The 19,633-nt window shown below is 43.3% G+C and overlaps 1 protein-coding gene across 1 annotated transcript in view; it reads right to left on the reverse strand.

Moving 5' to 3' along the window:
- Window positions 1-17,968, reverse strand: part of IDS (iduronate 2-sulfatase) — a 43,992-nt gene extending 26,024 nt beyond the window's left edge. Inside the window, exons 1-2 of the mRNA XM_082262516.1 lie at window positions 17,842-17,968; window positions 10,508-10,644 (exon numbers count right to left, since the gene is read on the reverse strand). Coding sequence (XP_082118642.1) covers window positions 10,508-10,644; window positions 17,842-17,935 — 231 coding nt within the window. The 5' untranslated portion in view covers window positions 17,936-17,968. The remainder of the gene's footprint in view (window positions 1-10,507; window positions 10,645-17,841) is intronic.
- Window positions 17,969-19,633: the final 1,665 nt, after the last annotated feature.

Raw genomic sequence — 19,633 nt, forward strand, 5'->3', positions numbered from 1 at the left:
CCAACATGTTACGGCTTAAAATTGCGCACACCCGCCGAATGGCGACAAAACTACGGTCAATAAAAATCTCCATAGGCGACACAAATTTTTTAACGGTAACGGTTACCAGTTTAGAGTTACAGAGTAGCTCTTTTTTTAGAATTACTGTTCTTGTTCTGGCGATTGCAGCGATACCTCACATGTGTGGTTTAAACAGTGCTTTCATTTGCGGACGCGACTTCCATATGCGTTTTCTTTCGTGCACGAGCTCACGGCGACAGGGATGCTTTAAATTTTTTTCTATTTATTTTATTTAATTTTTTAATTTTAGCACAGTTTTTTTTTAAAAATAAATACATCTGATTGTAAGATTCTGGTACCTCTGGTACCCTTAATTTCCATTTCCTTTCAATATGCGTCCCACCTTTCTAATTAGGTGGTACGCATACACCTTTAAGACGGATGACGTCATCGCTGAGCGCCGCTCTGAGCGGCTATTTCAACCGCCGGCGTTCTCTCTCACGTTGTTCGTTCAATGTGCCTGTGCCTGTGCTTATGTGCCTGTGTGTCTACATGCTTACAAGCTTGTCTCGCTGCCGGAACCTCCAGCTATTTGCTTTTACCTGGAACAGACCGGAACCTCGCTACTGATCCCTGTATCTCGCTACCGGATCACTCCCTCACTACTGGACCCCTCTACTACTAACCTTACTAGTGATAAGTACCCCACAGGGGAATCCTCCATAACCTAACTTACACTACCTACCTCTGCACATTAAGGACTGTTACTATCTATGCATACTAATTCTATCATCTGCACTGTTACATAGATTGCTAGCTCTTGAGTCTACTACCATCTATCCTTGCACTGGGTTAGCCTATCCTGTATTTGTCATCTGCTGTCCTTACCACCTGTTACCATACTCGATTACTAACCTATCTGCATTCTACCTAAATACCATCTAATACTCTCCTGAACATTTCTATCAAGTGCTTACCATCTCTGTCACTGTTCACACCTGTCCCTTCAGCACATCACCTTCATACTATCATATACATCCTATCACTCCAGGAACATCTTGTGTGTGTATATCTGTATGCTGAAGCTGACGGGCCCACAGTGATGAGTCTGGAGAGTTGGATCTGGTTATTCAAAACATCTCTACATGACTACTGAGTGGAGATTCTGCAGCTGAAAATCCAGCCTACTACAAAAACGCAGGAGCGTTACAGATTGAACGAACCTAAAAAATGGATTCAGCAGAATTACCCACTCAAGTGACACAATTAACACAACAAGTAAATGCATTAATACGTGCTCTTACTGAAGTAAAAGAAGAAAATCAAACTCTGACACAGCAGGTAACCCGTCTTTCACGGCTTACTGCTGCTCAGCCCCCTGAACCTAAAATAAACCCTCCTCTAGTGTTTACAGGTGATCGGAAAAAATTTTGTGAATTCAAAAACGCATGCCAATTGCTTTTTTTGTTAAAACCTCGTACATACCCTACTGATCAAATTAAAGTCTGTACCGTTATTTCATACTTAACGGGTGATCCACGGGCCTGGGCAGACTCTCTCTTTGAGAAAAATGATCAGCTTCTCAACTCCTATTCTTTATTCCTAACGGAACTCGCTAGTTTATATGAAGACCCCAATAGGCAGAGTACTGCTGATATTCAATTGAGGGCTTTAAAACAAGGTAGGAGACCTGTAGAAGACTTTGTAGCAGAGTTCAAAAGATGATGATTCAGGGTGGAATGATACATCTCTGCGAACTCAATTCAGACTCGGGTTGTCAGAAGCTGTTAAAGACGAGCTCGCCCGAGCGGATTTACCTGGCACCTTGGATGCCTTAATACAACTCAGTATCAACATCGACAGGCGACTGCGAGAAAGAAAGGCTGAGAAAATGGGAATGCCATTGTCTAGTCCTTCTCGGATTTCGGCCGTTGACCCTACTCCCATGGAGGTAGGAACCATACGCCCACCTTTATCAACTACTGAACGAGCCAGAAGAAGATCCAGAAACCTCTGCATGTACTGCGCATCCCCGGATCATTTGATAAGCGTCTGTCCCCTTGTCCGCAAAAAAGAGGGTGAGTGTTCACATGTCTTGCTAGGAGGATTAACGACTTCCTTTTCTAACCCCTATCTCTTTGTTCATCTAACATTACAGTGGGACCAGACTAGGATTACCACCAAGGCTATGATCGACACAGGATCTTGTGGGAACTATATTGATACATGTTTTGTTACCTTAAATAAAATACCTATTATTTTAAAACCTAAACCTGTTTCTGTTAGTTTCATTAACGGTATTCCGCTATCTTCTGGTCCAATCACCAACCAGACACAAGCACTCCTTGTCACTGCTAACGAGTCTCATATGGAGACCACCACTTTTGATATACTACTTTCACCCCATTATCCCATTATTTTGGGACTTCCTTGGTTACACACACATCAACCAATCATAGATTGGAACCGACGGACTTTAACTTTCCCTTCTCACTATTGCGAGATTATGTGTAACCTCCCATCTTTTGGAAAGATCCTGTCTGTGGTGTCAGATGAGATTGCACCATTATGCTATCAGGATCTGTCTGAAGTATTCCTTGAGAAAAATGCTCAAGTTTTGCCTCCCCATAGGGATTAGGATTGCACTATCGATCTACTCCCTAACAGCAAATTGCCTTTCGGTCATGTTTATCCTCTTTCACAGGATGAACTTTCTCATCTCAAGGAATACTTAGATGAAAATTTGAAAAAAGGGTTCATTAGACCCTCTACTTCTTCCACAGCTGCAGGACTTTTCTTTGTCCGCAATAAGGATTCAAGTCTTAGGCCTATTATAGATTATAGGCAATTAAATACGATTACGATAAAGGATCGCTATCCTTTACCGCTCATCCCTGAACTCATCGAACAAGTGCGTGGGGCTACTTACTTCTCTAAATTGGACCTAAAAGGGGCATACAACCTAATCCGAATCCGTGACGGAGATGAGTGGAAAACAGCATTCAGAACCAGATACGGATTATTCGAATATCTTGTGATGCCATTCGGGTTGTGTAATGCTCCCGCAGCTTTCCAGAGGTTCATAAACGACATCTTTAGAGACTTACTTGATGTCTGTGTTGTAGTATATCTGGACGATATACTTATCTATTCTCGATCTCTGTCTGAACATATAAAACATGTAAGACTTGTGTTATCCAGATTACTCGCACACAATCTATACGTGAAATTAAAAAAATGCCTATTTCATAAAGAAGAAATATTATTCCTAGGATACATCATATCCAAAACCGGAATTAAGATGGATATGAGCAAGATATCCTGTATTCTGGACTGGCCTATACCAACAACTCGTAAGGCATTACAGCGATTCCTTGGATTTTCAAACTTCTATAGGAAGTTCATCAAGAACTTTTCTGCTATTGTGAGACCTCTCACACAACTGACAAGTATAAAGAAACCATTCAAATGGTCAGAAGAAGCAAATCAAGCTTTCTGCTTGTTAAAATCAAGCTTTACTTCTGCTCCCATACTACGCCATCCAGACCCATCCCTCCAATATATTCTGGAGGTAGATGCGTCAAATATGGCAGTAGGAGCAGTTCTCTCCCAACGACCAACAAATACTTCACCACTCCACCCAGTTGCTTTCTTCTCAAAATCACTAAGCAGCCCAGAGGTGAATTATCCAGTGGGTGAAAAGGAGTTGCTTGCCATAAAATTGGCACTGGAGAATTGGCGACATCTACTTGAAGGTACCCGGTTACCAATACTCATATATACAGATCACAAAAACCTTCAATACCTCCAGACTAACAAAACTCTCTCCCACATGCAGGTACGATGGTCATTATTCTTCCTAAGATTCAACTTCCTAGTGACCTACACGCCTGCAGACAAAAATAAAAAAGCGGATGCGCTATCACGATTAATCGAAGGTAACTGCGCCGAAATCCCTTCTCTTCCTATAATACCCTATGAACGTATTATTGGTGTTGTTCGTTCCTTGAAGGAAGAGATTTTGCACAGTATAGGATTGGATTCACCTCCACCACAACTAAGTACTGATGCAGAAGGCTTCCTCTATTACAACGACAAACTCTACATACCCCCTACTATGCGCACCAAGATCTTGGAGTTATCACATGATGTGCCCATGGCAGGACATATGGGTATGACGAAAACCCTTAATTTGCTTACCAGGCAGTTTTGGTGGCCTGATATGAAGACGTCTGTACAAAAATTTGTTTCTTCATGTGACATCTGTGCAAGGTCCAAAATTGACACTACAAAACCATCTGGTCTACTCTGCAGTCTACCAATACCCCAGGTTCCATGGGAAGTTGTGTCCTTAGACTTTATAGTAGAACTACCACCATCTAAAGGATTTAATACCATTCTAGTGTCAGTGGACCACCTGACAAAGATGGCACATTTCATCGCTATCCGTAGACTACCTTCATCTAAACAAACAGCGGAACTACTGATGAAACATGTGTTCAAGTTACATGGAATTCCAAAGACTCTTTTATCCGACCGTGGTTCACAGTTCATCTCCAAATTTTGGCAAGCTCTTTGTCAAATATTACGGATTGAGCGAAAGCTCACTTCACCCTACCACCCTCAGACCAACGGACAGACTGAAAGAGTCAACCAGTGTATAGAACAATATCTGCGTTGCTACACATCATACCTACAGGATGATTGGGTGGACCTTCTCCCTCTGGCGGAATTTGCTTATAACAACGCAACCCACAGTACTACTAAGCAAAGTCTGTTCTACTTGAACTATGGGTTTCATCCCACACTTCTTCCACCACGCATCCTACCATCAAGTAACCCAGTAGCCTCGGACTATCTTACCCAAATAAAAGACTCTCTGGGTTTACTTAATACCACTATCTCACACGCTCATAGTCAACAAAAAAGGTACTACGACCTTCGTAGAAGACCTTCTCCTCAGTATGCTATTGGGGACTTCGTTTGGCTATCGACAAAACATTTAAGGTTAAAGATCCCTAGCAAAAAGCTTGGACCTTTATTTCTGGGACCCTTCCCAATTAAGAAACTTATTGGAAAAGCTGCAGTACAGCTCACCTTACCGGCAGATCTCAAGATCCATCCCATCTTCCATGTGTCGCTACTGAAACCCCATGTTCCTAACCAAGGAATAAGGCCTACCATCTTGCCTCCACCTCCAGTACAAGTTGAAGGCGGAGAAGAATATGAGATTAAGGAGATTTTGGATTCTCGTATCCACAGAGGAAGACTCCAGTATCTCATAAGATGAAAGAACTATGGACCCCAAGACGACACCTGGTTGGATACCTCTGATGTTCACGCACCATGCTTATACGAAGGTTTCACTCGAAATACCCGGAGAAACCAGTACTATAGGCCTTCCGGAGCCGGCCTTAAGGGGGGGGTACTGTAAGATTCTGGTACCTCTGGTACCCTTAATTTCCATTTCCTTTCAATATGCATCCCACCTTTCTAATTAGGTGGTACGCATACACCTTTAAGACGGATGACGTCATCGCCGAGCGCCGCTCTGAGCGGCTATTTCAACCGCCGGCGTTCTCTCTCACGTTGTTCGTTCAATGTGCCTGTGCCTGTGCTTATGTGCCTGTGTGTCTACATGCTTACAAGCTTGTCTCGCTGCCGGAACCTCCAGCTATTTGCTTTTACCTGGAACAGACCGGAACCTCGCTACTGATCCCTGTATCTCGCTACCGGATCACTCCCTCACTACTGGACCCCTCTACTACTAACCTTACTAGTGATAAGTACCCCACAGGGGAATCCTCCATAACCTAACTTACACTACCTACCTCTGCACATTAAGGACTGTTACTATCTATGCATACTAATTCTATCATCTGCACTGTTACATAGATTGCTAGCTCTTGAGTCTACTACCATCTATCCTTGCACTGGGTTAGCCTATCCTGTATTTGTCATCTGCTGTCCTTACCACCTGTTACCATACTCGATTACTAACCTATCTGCATTCTACCTAAATACCATCTAATACTCTCCTGAACATTTCTATCAAGTGCTTACCATCTCTGTCACTGTTCACACCTGCCCCTTCAGCACATCACCTTCATACTATCATATACATCCTATCACTCCAGGAACATCTTATTGAGTGTGTGTATATCTGTATGCTGAAGCTGACGGGCCCACAGTGAGGAGTCTGGAGAGTTGGATCTGGTTATTCAACACAACTCTACATGACTACTGAGTGGAGATTCTGCAGCTGCAAATCCAGCCTACTACAAAAACGCAGGAGCGTTACACTGATGTTAACATCCCTTGTGAAAGTAATAGGCAGTGACAGGTACTCTTTATGGAGGGATCGGGGGTCTAAAAGACCTCAAACCCCTCCTCTGCACTTCAATGTATTCAAAATGACGAAATCATAATTTTTGAATGCTGACAGTTTTTTAAATTCTGCGCCTTTAGCCGAGTAACCCGAATGTAACGTCATCACACCGCTTCCGGGTTACTACATCGGAGACCTGATCAAAGCCGAATTCGGCTTCGATCAGGACTCCAACCAGCCGGCGGATGTGCCGGCTGGTTGTTCAGGTCTCGCGGTGGAACAGGAGACCCAGGTAGAGCCGAGGAAGGCGGTGGGCAGGGGGGAAGGCGTCCCCTCCTGCTCGCTGGGGTAACAGCCGAGTGGCTACGGAGCCGCATCAGTCATGATCACCTGAAAGCCAACCGCCGGCTCTAAAAAAATGGTACCGGGATGATGCCTCTAGCTGCAGGCATCACCCCGGTACAACCACTTCTCCGAGCCGAGTTAGAGCTACGTCGATTCGCAGGAAGTGGTTAGCAGTGTTTTAACATGTTGGAAAATCTTTGTGTATAAGGATCCATTTTCCTGCACCTGACATGCATTTCAAACACACCTCAAAGTGGTTTTAAAGCCTTAAAGCGGAGTTCTGCCCCCAGAAAAAAATTAAAAGTCATTAATATTCTAACACTTACCTGTCCTAGAATCCAATGATGTCGTACCACAGCCAATGTTTTCATTGGCTATTGGATGCTACTGCCACCATTGCCGGGAAGGGAACCCGGCAGTGAAGCAGTGTGGCTTCACGGGCAGTTCCTTACTGCCCATGTTCGATGCACGCAGCGCATTCTGAATGGTGTGCTGGCGGGCGAAGGAGTAGGGGGCTGGGCTTGTTTCGCACTTTGCAGCGGCCGAGTCCACTGGAAGTAGAGATGGGCACCAGAGGGGGGGAGCAAACAGATAAGTGGAAGTTCCACTTTTTGGTGGAACTCCACTTTAAGGTTTTTCACATTAATGCATTCTATGCATTAGGGTGAAAAAGTTTCTCTGCTGCAGCTCCCCCCAGGCACCCCCTTTTCCTTACCTGAGCCCATCCGATCCAGCAAACTGCACAAGCACAGTGGCTCCCGTTGCTGTCTCTCTCCTCACTGGACAGATTACTAGCATTGGCTCCTGCTGATTTTAATCAAATCCAGTGACATGGGAGCGGGGGAAGGAGCCGAGTCCCGCTGTCTGTGTCAATGGACGCAGCAGCGGAACTCGGGAGCAAGCATGCAAAAGTACCCTCAAGGGAATCGGCTTTCCCTGGGGGCACCCAAAGAAGAGGAGGGGCCTGGAGTGCTGGCAGAGGACCCCAGTTCTGTGCACAACCATTGCACAGAGCAGGTAAGTATAGGAATGTTAATTTTATATAAATGCTTTGGAACCACTTTAAATCCAGGTAGGAAAAATCCAATGAATTTCAAATGAGTAATACACCTGACGGTTTAGGGGCTGAAAACAATTAAATACACAGCTTAAACAAGTATATGTGTACTAATTTACTATAAAAGATGTGTCATTGTGTTTAGACACTTTTTTTAAATGAAGTACAACACAAGATCCTGATCCTGTTAAAGTGATATTAAAAAGGCAGCTTTTTTTCTAAATAAAAAACATGTTATACTTACCTGCTCTGTGAAGTGTTTTTTTCACAGAGCGGCCCCGATACTCCTCTTTTTGGGTCTCCCACAGGCGCTCCTGGCCCCTCCCTTCTGACAAGTTCCCCCATAGCAAGCACCCAAGCAAGTTCACTGCCAAGCCGCTGCTATGTGTGTCTATTCACGTATGGAGCGTAGCTTGGCCCTCATTGGCTGTGATTCACAGTAGCGGGAGCCAGTGGCTCCTGTTGCTGTCCCAGCCAATGAGGAGGAAGAGTCCTGGGAGAGCTGCTGCTCTCGTGAGCTTTGCTGGGTCGGGATGAGGCTCAGGTAAGTATTTGGGGGGCTGCTAAACACAGAAGGTAGAATGCATAGAAGGCATTGAGGTAAAAAAAAAACCTTGGGCCTTTACAACAAATGTTTTAAATTTGACAACCCCTATAAAAATATCAAACAGACTAGCATTTCCCTTCCCCTGTATTGGGTTGATCTACTAGACCCAAATAGGCTGTTCACTTTCCAAGGGAATTTTAAGATTGCAAATGCATTGTCCCTTAGATTAGTGAATGAGGTGAAGCTCTGCGAACTTCCATTATTCAACTGTGTGCAAATAAATATTTTTTTTTTTTCCCCTTTTTCCTTGCATGTGATTGGGTATTCTTTGCAAAGTGAATTCTCACTTCATTCGCTAAACTGAAAACTCCCTTACAAAGATGAAAAGCGTATTTGCCTTTATATATATATATATATATATATATATATATATATATATATACATACATACACACACACACACACACACACACACACACACACACACACACACACACACATATATATATATATATATATATATATATATATATATATATGTGTATATATACACACTGCTCAAAAAAATTAAAGGAAAACTTTGAAAACACACCAGATCTCAATGGGGAAAAATATTATGCTGGATGTCTACTGTATACTGATATGGACTGTGTAATGTGTTAGGAACAAAAGGATTCCACATCGTTTGATGGAAATGAAAATGATCAACCTACAGAGGGCTGAATTCAAAGACACCCCCAAAATCAAAGTAAAAAAAAAAAGTGATGCAGCAGGATAATCCATTTTGTTAAAGTTTCATTGCAGCAACTCAAAATTGTACTCAGTAGTTTTTATGGCCCCCACATGCTTGTATGCATGTCTGACAATGTCAGGGTATGCTTCTAATGAGATGACGGATGGTATCTGGGGGTATTTCCTCCCAGATCCGGACCAGGGCATTACTGAGCTCCTGAACAGACCTGTTGGTCCTAAACATAATGTCCTAGAGGTGTTCTATTGAATTTAGGTCAGGAGAGCTTGGGAGCCATTTATTGGTATCAATTATTCCATCCTCCAGGAACTGGCTGCATGCTCTTGCCACATGTGGCCGGGCATTGTCGCGCACCAGGAGGAACCAAGGACCCACTGCACTGGTGTAGGGTCTGACAACGGGTCCAAGGATTTCAACCCGATACCTAATTTGCAGTCAGGGTGCCATTATCTAGCCTTTAGAGGTCTTTGCATAACTACATGGATATACCTTTTCAGACCATCACTAACCTTCCACCAAACTGGTCATGCTGAACAATGATACAGGCAGCATAATGTTCTCAATGGCTTCTCTAGACCCTTTCACGTCAGTCACAAGTGCTCAGGGTGAACCTGCTCTTATCTGTGAAAAAGCACAGGGTGCCAGTGGCAGACCTGACAATTGCGGTGTTCAAAGGCAAATGCCAATTTAGCTCCACGGTGCCATGCTACCAGTAGTGACACTGACCCTAGCCAAATGCAAAACTAGGGAAAAACAGTCAGTAAAAATGAGTGGGAAAAAATGCTTCCACCTGCAAAACTTTCCTGTTTTGGAGATTGTCTCATTGCTGCCCATCTAGTGCACCTGTTAATTTCATTAACACCAAAGCAGCTAAAACTGATCAACAACCCCTTCTGCTACTTAACTGACCAGATCAATATCCCGGAAGTTTATTTGACTTGATGCTATACTCTGATTAAAAGGTGTTCCTTTAATGTTTTTTGAGCAGTGGTATATATATATATATATATATATATATGAGCGCCATTTGCTTATGGTTCTTATACGGTTAGCTCTCTCAGTGAATAGGGATATCCATTACACAGTCTGGACCTGGACAGTCTTTATACTAAATTACATACGCTGGACATTGCAATTTGTACATTTTCTATACTTTACATTCCCTAGACAGCTGTACACTGTGTGGTACACTTGTACCACTAGGAATTTATATTCAGGAGATGGAAATTTCCATTCAACAGACACACTTTTGGTAACCTAATGCAGTACAAATCCAGGTAAGTCTGCTATGGATTAAAAAAAACACAGGAAGGAGGGGTACACAAGCCACCAAAGCACATAAAATGGGGTAGGGGTGGAAGCCATAAAGAGAGATTAGAGTAGAAGATCCATATAAATACCCTACAAAAGGGAATTTAGGTTTTTCATAATGGCTACTATGATATCTGAAATGAAAATAATACAGTCATATTTGCTTACCTGCGCATAAGCATTGGTGAATAAAATACTGTGAGAAGCCAACTGATCAATATTGGGAGACTTGATAATTTCATCACCATAACAGCCTAGGCTTGTGCGGAGGTCATCGACAATGATCATTAGGACATTTTTATCACCTATAAGGGTAGATAAATCAAACTTAGTTCAGAAAATAACTTGTTGAAGAATTATTCTATCACATCTAGATGTATGCTGATGCCACATTGCATGAGACAAGACCTGAATTAGCACAGTATATTTCATTTATAAGTGAGTTCTTAGATGTTGTAGCTGCATCAGTTTTCAAGTTTCTGTCCAAGAATATTTTCAGCAAGTACAGAAAATGCCTATTGATCTTATTAGAAGTGCGGTGTCCTTGTCACTTCCTGTGAGCTGAACAGAAAACAAAACAAGCTTACTGTATCTTCCAACCTCCATGTAAAGGAAATACGCAAAGGCAGACATGTCTGAAGTATACAGTATCTTGTGTGGATAGCCACCCAGGGATAGGAAGTGTGTGATTCACAGATCAAAATAAAGAGAAAAAAAGCCCAAAAAAACCCCAGAATGCAGCAAACTTGTCTAACGGCTGGGAGGCTGTAATTTATAACATTATTGTTTTTTGAGTTAGGATGCACTTTAAATATGTACAGCACTACTGTACCATGTAAAATAAAAGATTAAACCTAGTGAGTATAAATTTAAATAGAACAGCATGAAGAAGCACCCACCCATTGCATGATCTCAGTATGTTATAAACATCTGCATTTCTGTTCATATTGGGCTCAGTAAAGTTTTAACTACAGAGAGACAGACAGAAAGTAAACAGCTTGTGCTGCACTCTGTTTAATAAACCAATAATGCTATTCAACTCCTGCACTGGAGTGTTATGCTAGGTACATATTGGCCAAAAATCGCCTGGTTCAGCAGGAGCCGACCGACATTCAGTCAGTGTGTACAACTGTCTGTTCCACAGAACCTGATCTAACAACCGGCTTTTGTCGAAGGGACCAATGACACCAACAATGGTGCACAGTTCCTCCCAATGACATCAACAATGGTGCACAGTTCCTCCCAATGACATCAACAATGGGGCACAGTTCCTCCCAATGACACCAACAATGGTGCACAGTTCCTCCCAATGACACCAACAATGGTGCACAGTTCCTCCCAATGACACCAACAATGGTGCACAGTTCCTCCCAATTACATCAACAATGGAGCACAATTTCACTCAGAGACACCAACAATAGGTTCCAGTGATACCAATGAAGAGGCACGTTCCCTCCCAATGATGACGGGACCTTTTCTACTCCCAATGGCCACTGCCCAGCCCCCCTCTGAAAGGCAGTAAACTGGCCCTTTATTTATAACTTTTGAAGACCCCTGCTTTAGACAGTTTGAGAAGGTTAGAGCCCTGATGAGATTATTAGGAGTTATCCTTTACTTCTTGTCCCCAAGACATGATAGGTAATCTCTCTAAACAAAGGGGAAGTTTCTCTTTAGAGATTTGTCACTGCAAAAGTTGCCCACACTGGGTGATTTTCTCTCACTTCCTGTTTAGGTGAAAAATGTGTCTAGTTTTGTATTTCCAATCATTTTCTGTGCCATAGTCAAAGGACATGGAGTTAAATTGAAACTCTCCAATAGGGAAAGACACAGCAAAAGACTCGTCAGAGATTCTAACATTTTTAATTAAATATATACCTTTTGCCTGGTGTTCCATTTTAAAGAATATTTCAGCCTTTTTTTTCCAAGTCAAAGCTTTTTTTTTTCATTTTGGATAGAGTAAGGGAAGGGTCTAACCCTTGTCATTATTTTTGCCATTTGTGCCCCATGGGGGTTTCTCTTCACTTCCTGTCCAATAGTCACAACAGGAAGTAAAAGGAAATCCCTCCAAAGTTAAGAAAATCCCTGGTAGTTACTAGAACCAATGACCAAAATTTGGGATTTTCTTTCACTTTCAGTCACACAAATAGAGAGGGTAAATCTCCTGAACGGGGATACAGACAGAAATAAAAACTTGACAGGTGTTCTAATCCCTCTTTACTCTGTCCAAAACTGCGAAAAAAAAGTTTTGTCTTTAGTTAAACCTAAAGGAGAATTCCAGCCTGACACTAATTTTGCTTAAAAAATGTTCCCACCCACCTCGGCCTCTCTATGCTGAATAACGTGTAAAAAAGATCTGTATAGTTAACCTATCTTTAGTCCGCTCCTGTATGGTCACATGATCAGCAGCCGCTGCAGGGGAGAGGAGGAAGTGCTGACAAAAGCTGGGACATGGGAGCTTATGGGTGACATCACAGGCCTCCTCCCCCCTGTAGCTGTCACTCTTGTGACGGGACCGGAGTGGACTAAAAATAGGAAAGTATATGCATCTTTTTACACAGGTTAGGCAAGATAGGTGGTTCAAGCGAAAAGGAAACATTTTTAAGCCTACAGTAGGCTGGAATTCCACTTTAAGTTTTGGATAGAGTGGGGAAGAGGTAACATTTCTTTTATGTTTGTTTTTCTTTCTTTGCCCCATTGTAGAGATTTTCCCCTCACTCCCTGTTCCTGTGACATCCATACAGGAATTAAACAAAACATTTGTCAGCAAACCCTTTTTCATTATAAACTGATCAAATTGCACACGCTGTGTCAGGACAGTTACCCAGCAAGGCAATGTAAAAGAATAGCAGGAACATATTTTATGGGACAGATTCACCATAAGGCGAATATAACCTATAACATTACCTAGGTAACACAAGTGGTAAAACAGATCGCTAAACCAAACATGGCAGCTGGACATGGTTGTACACATATTGTGACAAATTTAATGCAACATGTCTAGTTTCACTGGCGGCCAGACCTGTAAAAACTCACCCACCTATGTCATAGAACCATGCCGCAACCATGAACCAAATGCCTGGCCTAAATTTCCGGTGCGATAGTCCAGTGTAAAATCGCTGTTCAGCAAAAAAAAAAAAAGAAACACGGTATTCAGGAGGTGGAAGTTTCACCTGCAGAACACCTGGGAGCCACTGCTCTACCGCCCCCTGAAAGGTGATCCACTGCGATTGTTTTCAGAGGAACAGCAGAGACTGCCACCAGTGTGAATCTAGTCTAAGATGCTCATGAACTCATAAATCCTCCCTGCTCCCCAAATGCACTGTATAAAACATGTTCCTGATCACTTTTCTTTGGTGTGCATGTTTTAATTAATCAATATGAACATATACGCATAAAATCAGTGTGAATCAACTGAAATTTGCTCAATGGTTGACCCCGTTGGCTCCACCCCAATTGGACATAGTTTATTTTCCAATTGTCTTTTGTGGGAGGAACCAGGTGGAAAATTGTTGGCCAAACAGTGCCTGCATCCAATTAGGTGTTGCCTGTTAGAATACAATAGCCCACAGCGGGAGATTCATCCATCTGTGCTGTTAGTGTGGGTGGTAGAATCTGTGAGATTCCTTCTGTTCATCCTGCAGGCTGGATGTAAGCGGCAGAAAAATATTAAAGTGTTTGTTATCCTGACATTTTATATTCCTTATATGTGCCTGCTGTACCATGTACTTGTATGAGAAAGTAGCCTGTTCTCTTTGTATTGCTTTCTTTGTGTGAAATCCCCAGTGTTCTGCTAGTGCCATTGCTTTCCTATTAAAAACTGACCACACTAAGCAGGAGAACACACCCTGGTCAAATATCTAGCTATGCTGGGAACTCGGTGTGCTCTCCTCCAATGATCAGACTTGTCCTGACACACCTACCCTGTACAGCCATTCACTGGGAAGTTCAGTGCACTGCTGCTTCTCCTCCCCCCAGCTCTTATGCAGAACAGAGGGAATGTGATCACTTAAAAAAAAGGGTACTTATTTTTTTTTTCATATCCATTTCATATCAATTCAGGAGAAACTGGGGGTGGGCAAGGCTGTGTCGTGAAGGCAAGAAAAGGGGGGGGGGTATGGGGCTGGGAGGAGAAGGCAACTTCTATCTTTGTCTAACTCATTTACTAAATCAGAGCCTGTGTCCACAGACCTACAAAACGGCACCCTGGGTCTGGTAAGAGACTAATATCATACAAGTTAGTCTGTTGTCTGCTGGGAACTCTAGGGGTAGCGCTATATGTACTTTTACAGAACGGAGAACTATACTGGGGACGCTGTAATATGCAGGCATGCTTTTGGCAAATGACAGTAAAGGTGGACTAAAGTTTTAAATAGAAGGCAACCTCTGATTAAAGCTGAACTAAAGAGTGAATACTTACCTGTCCAACATTATATTATATATTATAGTATTCAGGCCTCCTCATTGGCCGTCGGGGGATGATGTCATTCCTGCATGCACAGCTCAGTTTACAGCGCCAGAGGAGACAGCAAGCAGGTAGGTAGGGGCATTTTATTGAACATTAGACAGTGTATGTCTTGTTTGCAATAAAGGTCCGTCTGCTCATTTATTTACAGCAGAGCTTTAAGTGATATTAAAGGTCTGTTTAAACATACCTGCTCTGTGCAATAGTTTTGCACAGAGCAGCCTTGATCCCCCTCTTTTTGGGTCTCCCGCTGATTTCACCCATAGAAAGTGGGCATTCGTGCATGCTCGCTTCCAAGCCCCACCCCCTCCTTCCTGGATGTGATTGACAGCAGCAGGAACCAATAGCTCCTGCTGCTGTGTCTGAGCCAATGAGAATGGGGACAGCCTTTGCTCTCGTGCACAGCACTGGATCAAGGTCGGACTCAGATAAGTACAAAGGAAGGGAGGGGCTAGGGGGGAGGAGCAGCACATAGAAAGTTTTTTACCTTAACCACTTTACGACCGCCCGCCGCAGATATACTGCAGCAGGCAGCCGCTCCCAGGCAAATCGCCGTACATGTACGGCGCTCACTCTAGGGAGTCTAGGGGGCAAGCGCGTGCCACTGGCGGCACGCTCCTGCCCCCGCTCAACAGCGGGGAAACCGATGCAGCGGCCAGGCGGCTCCAATTGCCGCCTGGCATCCGCGACCGTTCTCCGCTGAGAGAGAAGGATGGTCGGGTGTTGTAAACACAGCCGACCGTCCTTCTTTCTGGGATGATCATAGAGCCCATGTGATCCTGCTATATAGGATCACATGTCTCTATGGTCAATTCAGAAGCCACGCCCCCCACAAATAGAATCACTCCCCTAGGCTCACATTTAACCCCTTCCCTGCAAATGGCATTATTACAGTAACAGTGCATATTGCTAGCACTGATTACTGTAGTAATGTCACTGGTCCCCCAAAAAGTGTCAAAAATGTCAGTTAGGGGTCAAATCTGTCCGCCGCAATGTCACAGTCCCGCAAAAAAAAAAAAAAAAAAAAAAAATCGCAGATCGCTGCCATTACTAGTAAAAAAAATAAAACAAAACAATAAAAATTACATAAATCTTTGCCGTAGTTAGTAGATGCGATAACTTTTGCGCAAACCAATCAAAATACGCCTATTGCAATTTTTTTTTACCAAAAATATGTAGCAGAAAACAAATTGGCCTTAAAATGTTAAAAAATTTGGATTTTAAAATTTTTTTGGGGGGGAATGTCATAAAGCAGAATGTGAAATGATTTTTTTTTTGTTTTGGATAGAGTGGAGTGGGATTAGAACCCCTGTCAGTTTGTATTTCTGTCTGTGCCCCTGTTTGGGGGATTCCCCCTCTCTATTTGTCCTGTTTACCATTCTCATTGAAAGTAAAAGAAAATCCCAAATTTCGGTTTGTCCACAGAAAAGTAATAGGGGAGAAATCTTCCAATGGGGACATTAGTGCTGGTGACCCGGGGGTCCCCAAGGGATTCCCCTAATTTTCAGTGAATTCCTTTCACTTCCTGTTTGGCTATGGGACAGAAAGTTATGGCAAAAAAATTAACTGACAGCGTTTAGGACCCCCACCCCCCTCCCCTTACTCTAGCCAAAATGAAAGAAACATTTTTGCCTATAGCGCCACTTTAATGAGAGAGAATGCAATATGATAAAAATCCTATAGGGCTCGTTCATCCCAATGTGTGTATGAAAACTGATGGTAAAACCACGCACATTCACCTTGCACAGTGAAATCACTTGCGGGCTGAGTGCTCTGTGATTGTCGGGTCCTTTGGACTCGACTGATCACAAAACAGGGTAAAGGGCCTATCACAGCAGGCCTTTACCACATGATCAGCTTTCATCCAATGACAGCTGATCACGGAAGTAAACAGAAGTCGGTTATCTGCTTTTTTTCTCCTCACACTGATAGCATGAGGAGAAAAGAAGAAAGCCAGTCACCAGCTTCTGTTACAGGAACATCTGTCCCAACAGTGTCCACCAGCGCTGCTAATCAGTGCCAACCCATGGCACCTATCAGTGCCCACCAGTGCCACTAATCAGTGCCAGCCAGTGCCACCTATCAGTGCCCATCAGTGCCACCTATCAGTTCCCACAAATGCCCCCAATCAGTGCCCACCAGTGCTGCTAATCAGTGCCAACCAATGCCACCTATCAGTGCCCACCAGTGCCACCTATCAGTGCCCACGAATGCCCCCAATCAATGCCCACCAGTGCTACTAATCAGTGCCAACCAGGCCACCTATCAGTGCCACCTATTAGTGCCTACCAGTGTCACCTATCAGTGCCCACCAGTGCCCCCAATTAGTGCCCGCTCTCAGAGCCCATCGGTGCCACCTCATCAGTGCAGCCTCATCAGCGCACATTAGTAAAGGAGAAAAATTACCTGATTGCAAAATTTGATAACAAAATATGAAATATGTGTGTTTTTTTTTTTTTTTTTTACAAACATTTTCGGTCTTTTTTTTTTTTTTTTTTTTTAGCAAAGAATAAAAACCCCAGTGGTGATTAAATACTATCAAAAGAAAACATAAAGAAATGTGTGTGAAAAAAAATGATAAAAACGTTGTTTTGGTTCAGTGTTGCATGACCGCGCAATTGTCATTCAAAGTGTGACAACGCTGAAAGCTGAAAATTGGCCTGGGCAGGAAGGGGGTATAAGTGCCCAGTAAGCAAGTGGTTAAAATGAGAAAAGAAGTGTTTCAGTTACTAAGATAACTCCAATGATGAGAGAGAGAGAAAACGAGGGAGACTATATAAGCTGTTTACATGCAGTTCTGCTATTCGGCCACATGATGGCAGAATGTGCGAATACAACATAAACACATTCCTGAGAGGACACACGTTTTCCGGTGTGAAATCAGACCCATAAGAATGGATACTGTGTTCTATGATAGAATAAATACACGGGATAGGAGCACACTATATATATATATATATATATATATATATATATATATACACACACATACATATACACACATACACACTCTCTGTACAATGCGTCTCTATGATACAACCTGCAGCAGATTCTAGCTGTTCTCCGCCTGCAATGGAGGAAGCAGAGTGACCGAGCAGAAGAAGGAAGAAGAAGTAACATATCGGGGGATTCATGATGGAGGAGACTGAGGAGGGATCCCTCTGTATAAGTTATCCCTATCCACAACTTGTCACATGCTGTCAATACTGCACTTCCTGGTGGATCACTCATACCTCCTCTGATTGGCTGCTTTAGTTTGCTGACTGATGTATGGGAGATTATCATTGGTCCATCCTCTTGGCTCTACTAAAGGACAAGCTCACGTATGTCTTTATTCACTGGATTACAAACAATAAATACAAGCTGATAAAGGAGTCAATATCAAAAATAAAATCGAATAAACGAGAGTCTTATTGTTATGCAGTTTAGTGGTGAAAATGTTTTTATTAATATAGAGAAATATAATTTATAACAATAAGTAAGTCAAGTATTACAGACAATTCAGGTTTATAGGATCCAAAGTTCGAAAACAGGTAAAATCCGACGACAGAAAGCATTAGTAGGCTCCATGTACACGGGACGTTGTAAATGGCCGTTTAGGAGCAGTTGGGCGTTTTTTTTAGAAGCCCCTGAACCCATCTACATTTTATCTTATCTGTCCATGTACACAGGGTAGTTTACAGTCATTTGCAGGCAGTTGAGTTTTGGGACGTTTTTTGGAACACAATTATTTGCGTTCGAACGTGTGTTTCCTGGCGTTTGAAACGCAGAAATGCGGCCGAACATGACCAAACGTTCAGCCACGTTATACTTTTTTTTTCTTCCATTCAAAATCAATGGTTCCCTACGGGAGCCTATTGATTTGAATGGAAGTCGCACCGCAAGTCGGATCAGGATGATCCGACTTGCGGCGCGACTTGCGCTGTGAGAATCTTAAGGGGGAACTCCATGCCAAAAATGGGAAAAAAACGGCGTGGGGGTCCCCCCCAGGTTCCAAACCAGGCCCTTTGGGTCCGGTATGGAATTTGAGGGTAGCCCCACGCCGAAAAAACGGTGTGGGGTTCCCCCCAAAATCCATAGGGTGATAGAACCAAGGCATGATCACACACATAGGCAGCACACAAGGGTGTGAATACGGAGCATATACTGTACCGGTGATAGAACCAAGGCATGATCACACACATTGGCAGCACACAAGGGTGTGAATGCGGAGCATATACTGTACCTGTGATGATTGCACACAGCATTTAGGGAAAACTGTTGCATGCTGACCACAGAGAAATCTGAATATCAACAGAACTGACCGCTAATTGAATTTCTCCACTGTAATGATGCCACTGCCTCCACAGCGCCCACGCGGTTAGTACCTGGGCAGGAATAACCCAGGGATGCCTGGCCAGAATAAAGAGGGGCGGCTTGGAATGCAAATGCGCTCCAGCCGCCATAGACTGGAAGACACTAGAGCCAGGGAAGAAAACAGACAAACACACACAACTGCTGCCATGGACTAGGCAATCTAGTTTCCTGGAGTTGGGCTTTAAAGCAAACCTGTGCTTTGTCCATGCAGGGTAAACAAATTGGTTAGCTGTAACCAGTTGCCAACAGCCCCACGCAGATTTACTGTGGCAGGGCGGCTCGGCTGCGCATATTCACGTAGTACTACATGATTATGTGCATGCGGTCTCGGCGACTGTGCTCCCGCTGTGATTAGACACAGCGGGAGGAGCCGTGGCCCTTGGGCAATGCAGTGCACTGGGGCCCTGCTTACACAATCACCCTTGAGAGAGAGAGAGAATAGTTGATAATTTAGATGTGGCACATTGATATCCAGA

This window comes from Pelophylax lessonae (assembly GCF_965119305.1).
Source record: "Pelophylax lessonae genome assembly, chromosome: 7".
Classification (NCBI taxonomy): domain Eukaryota; kingdom Metazoa; phylum Chordata; class Amphibia; order Anura; family Ranidae; genus Pelophylax; species Pelophylax lessonae.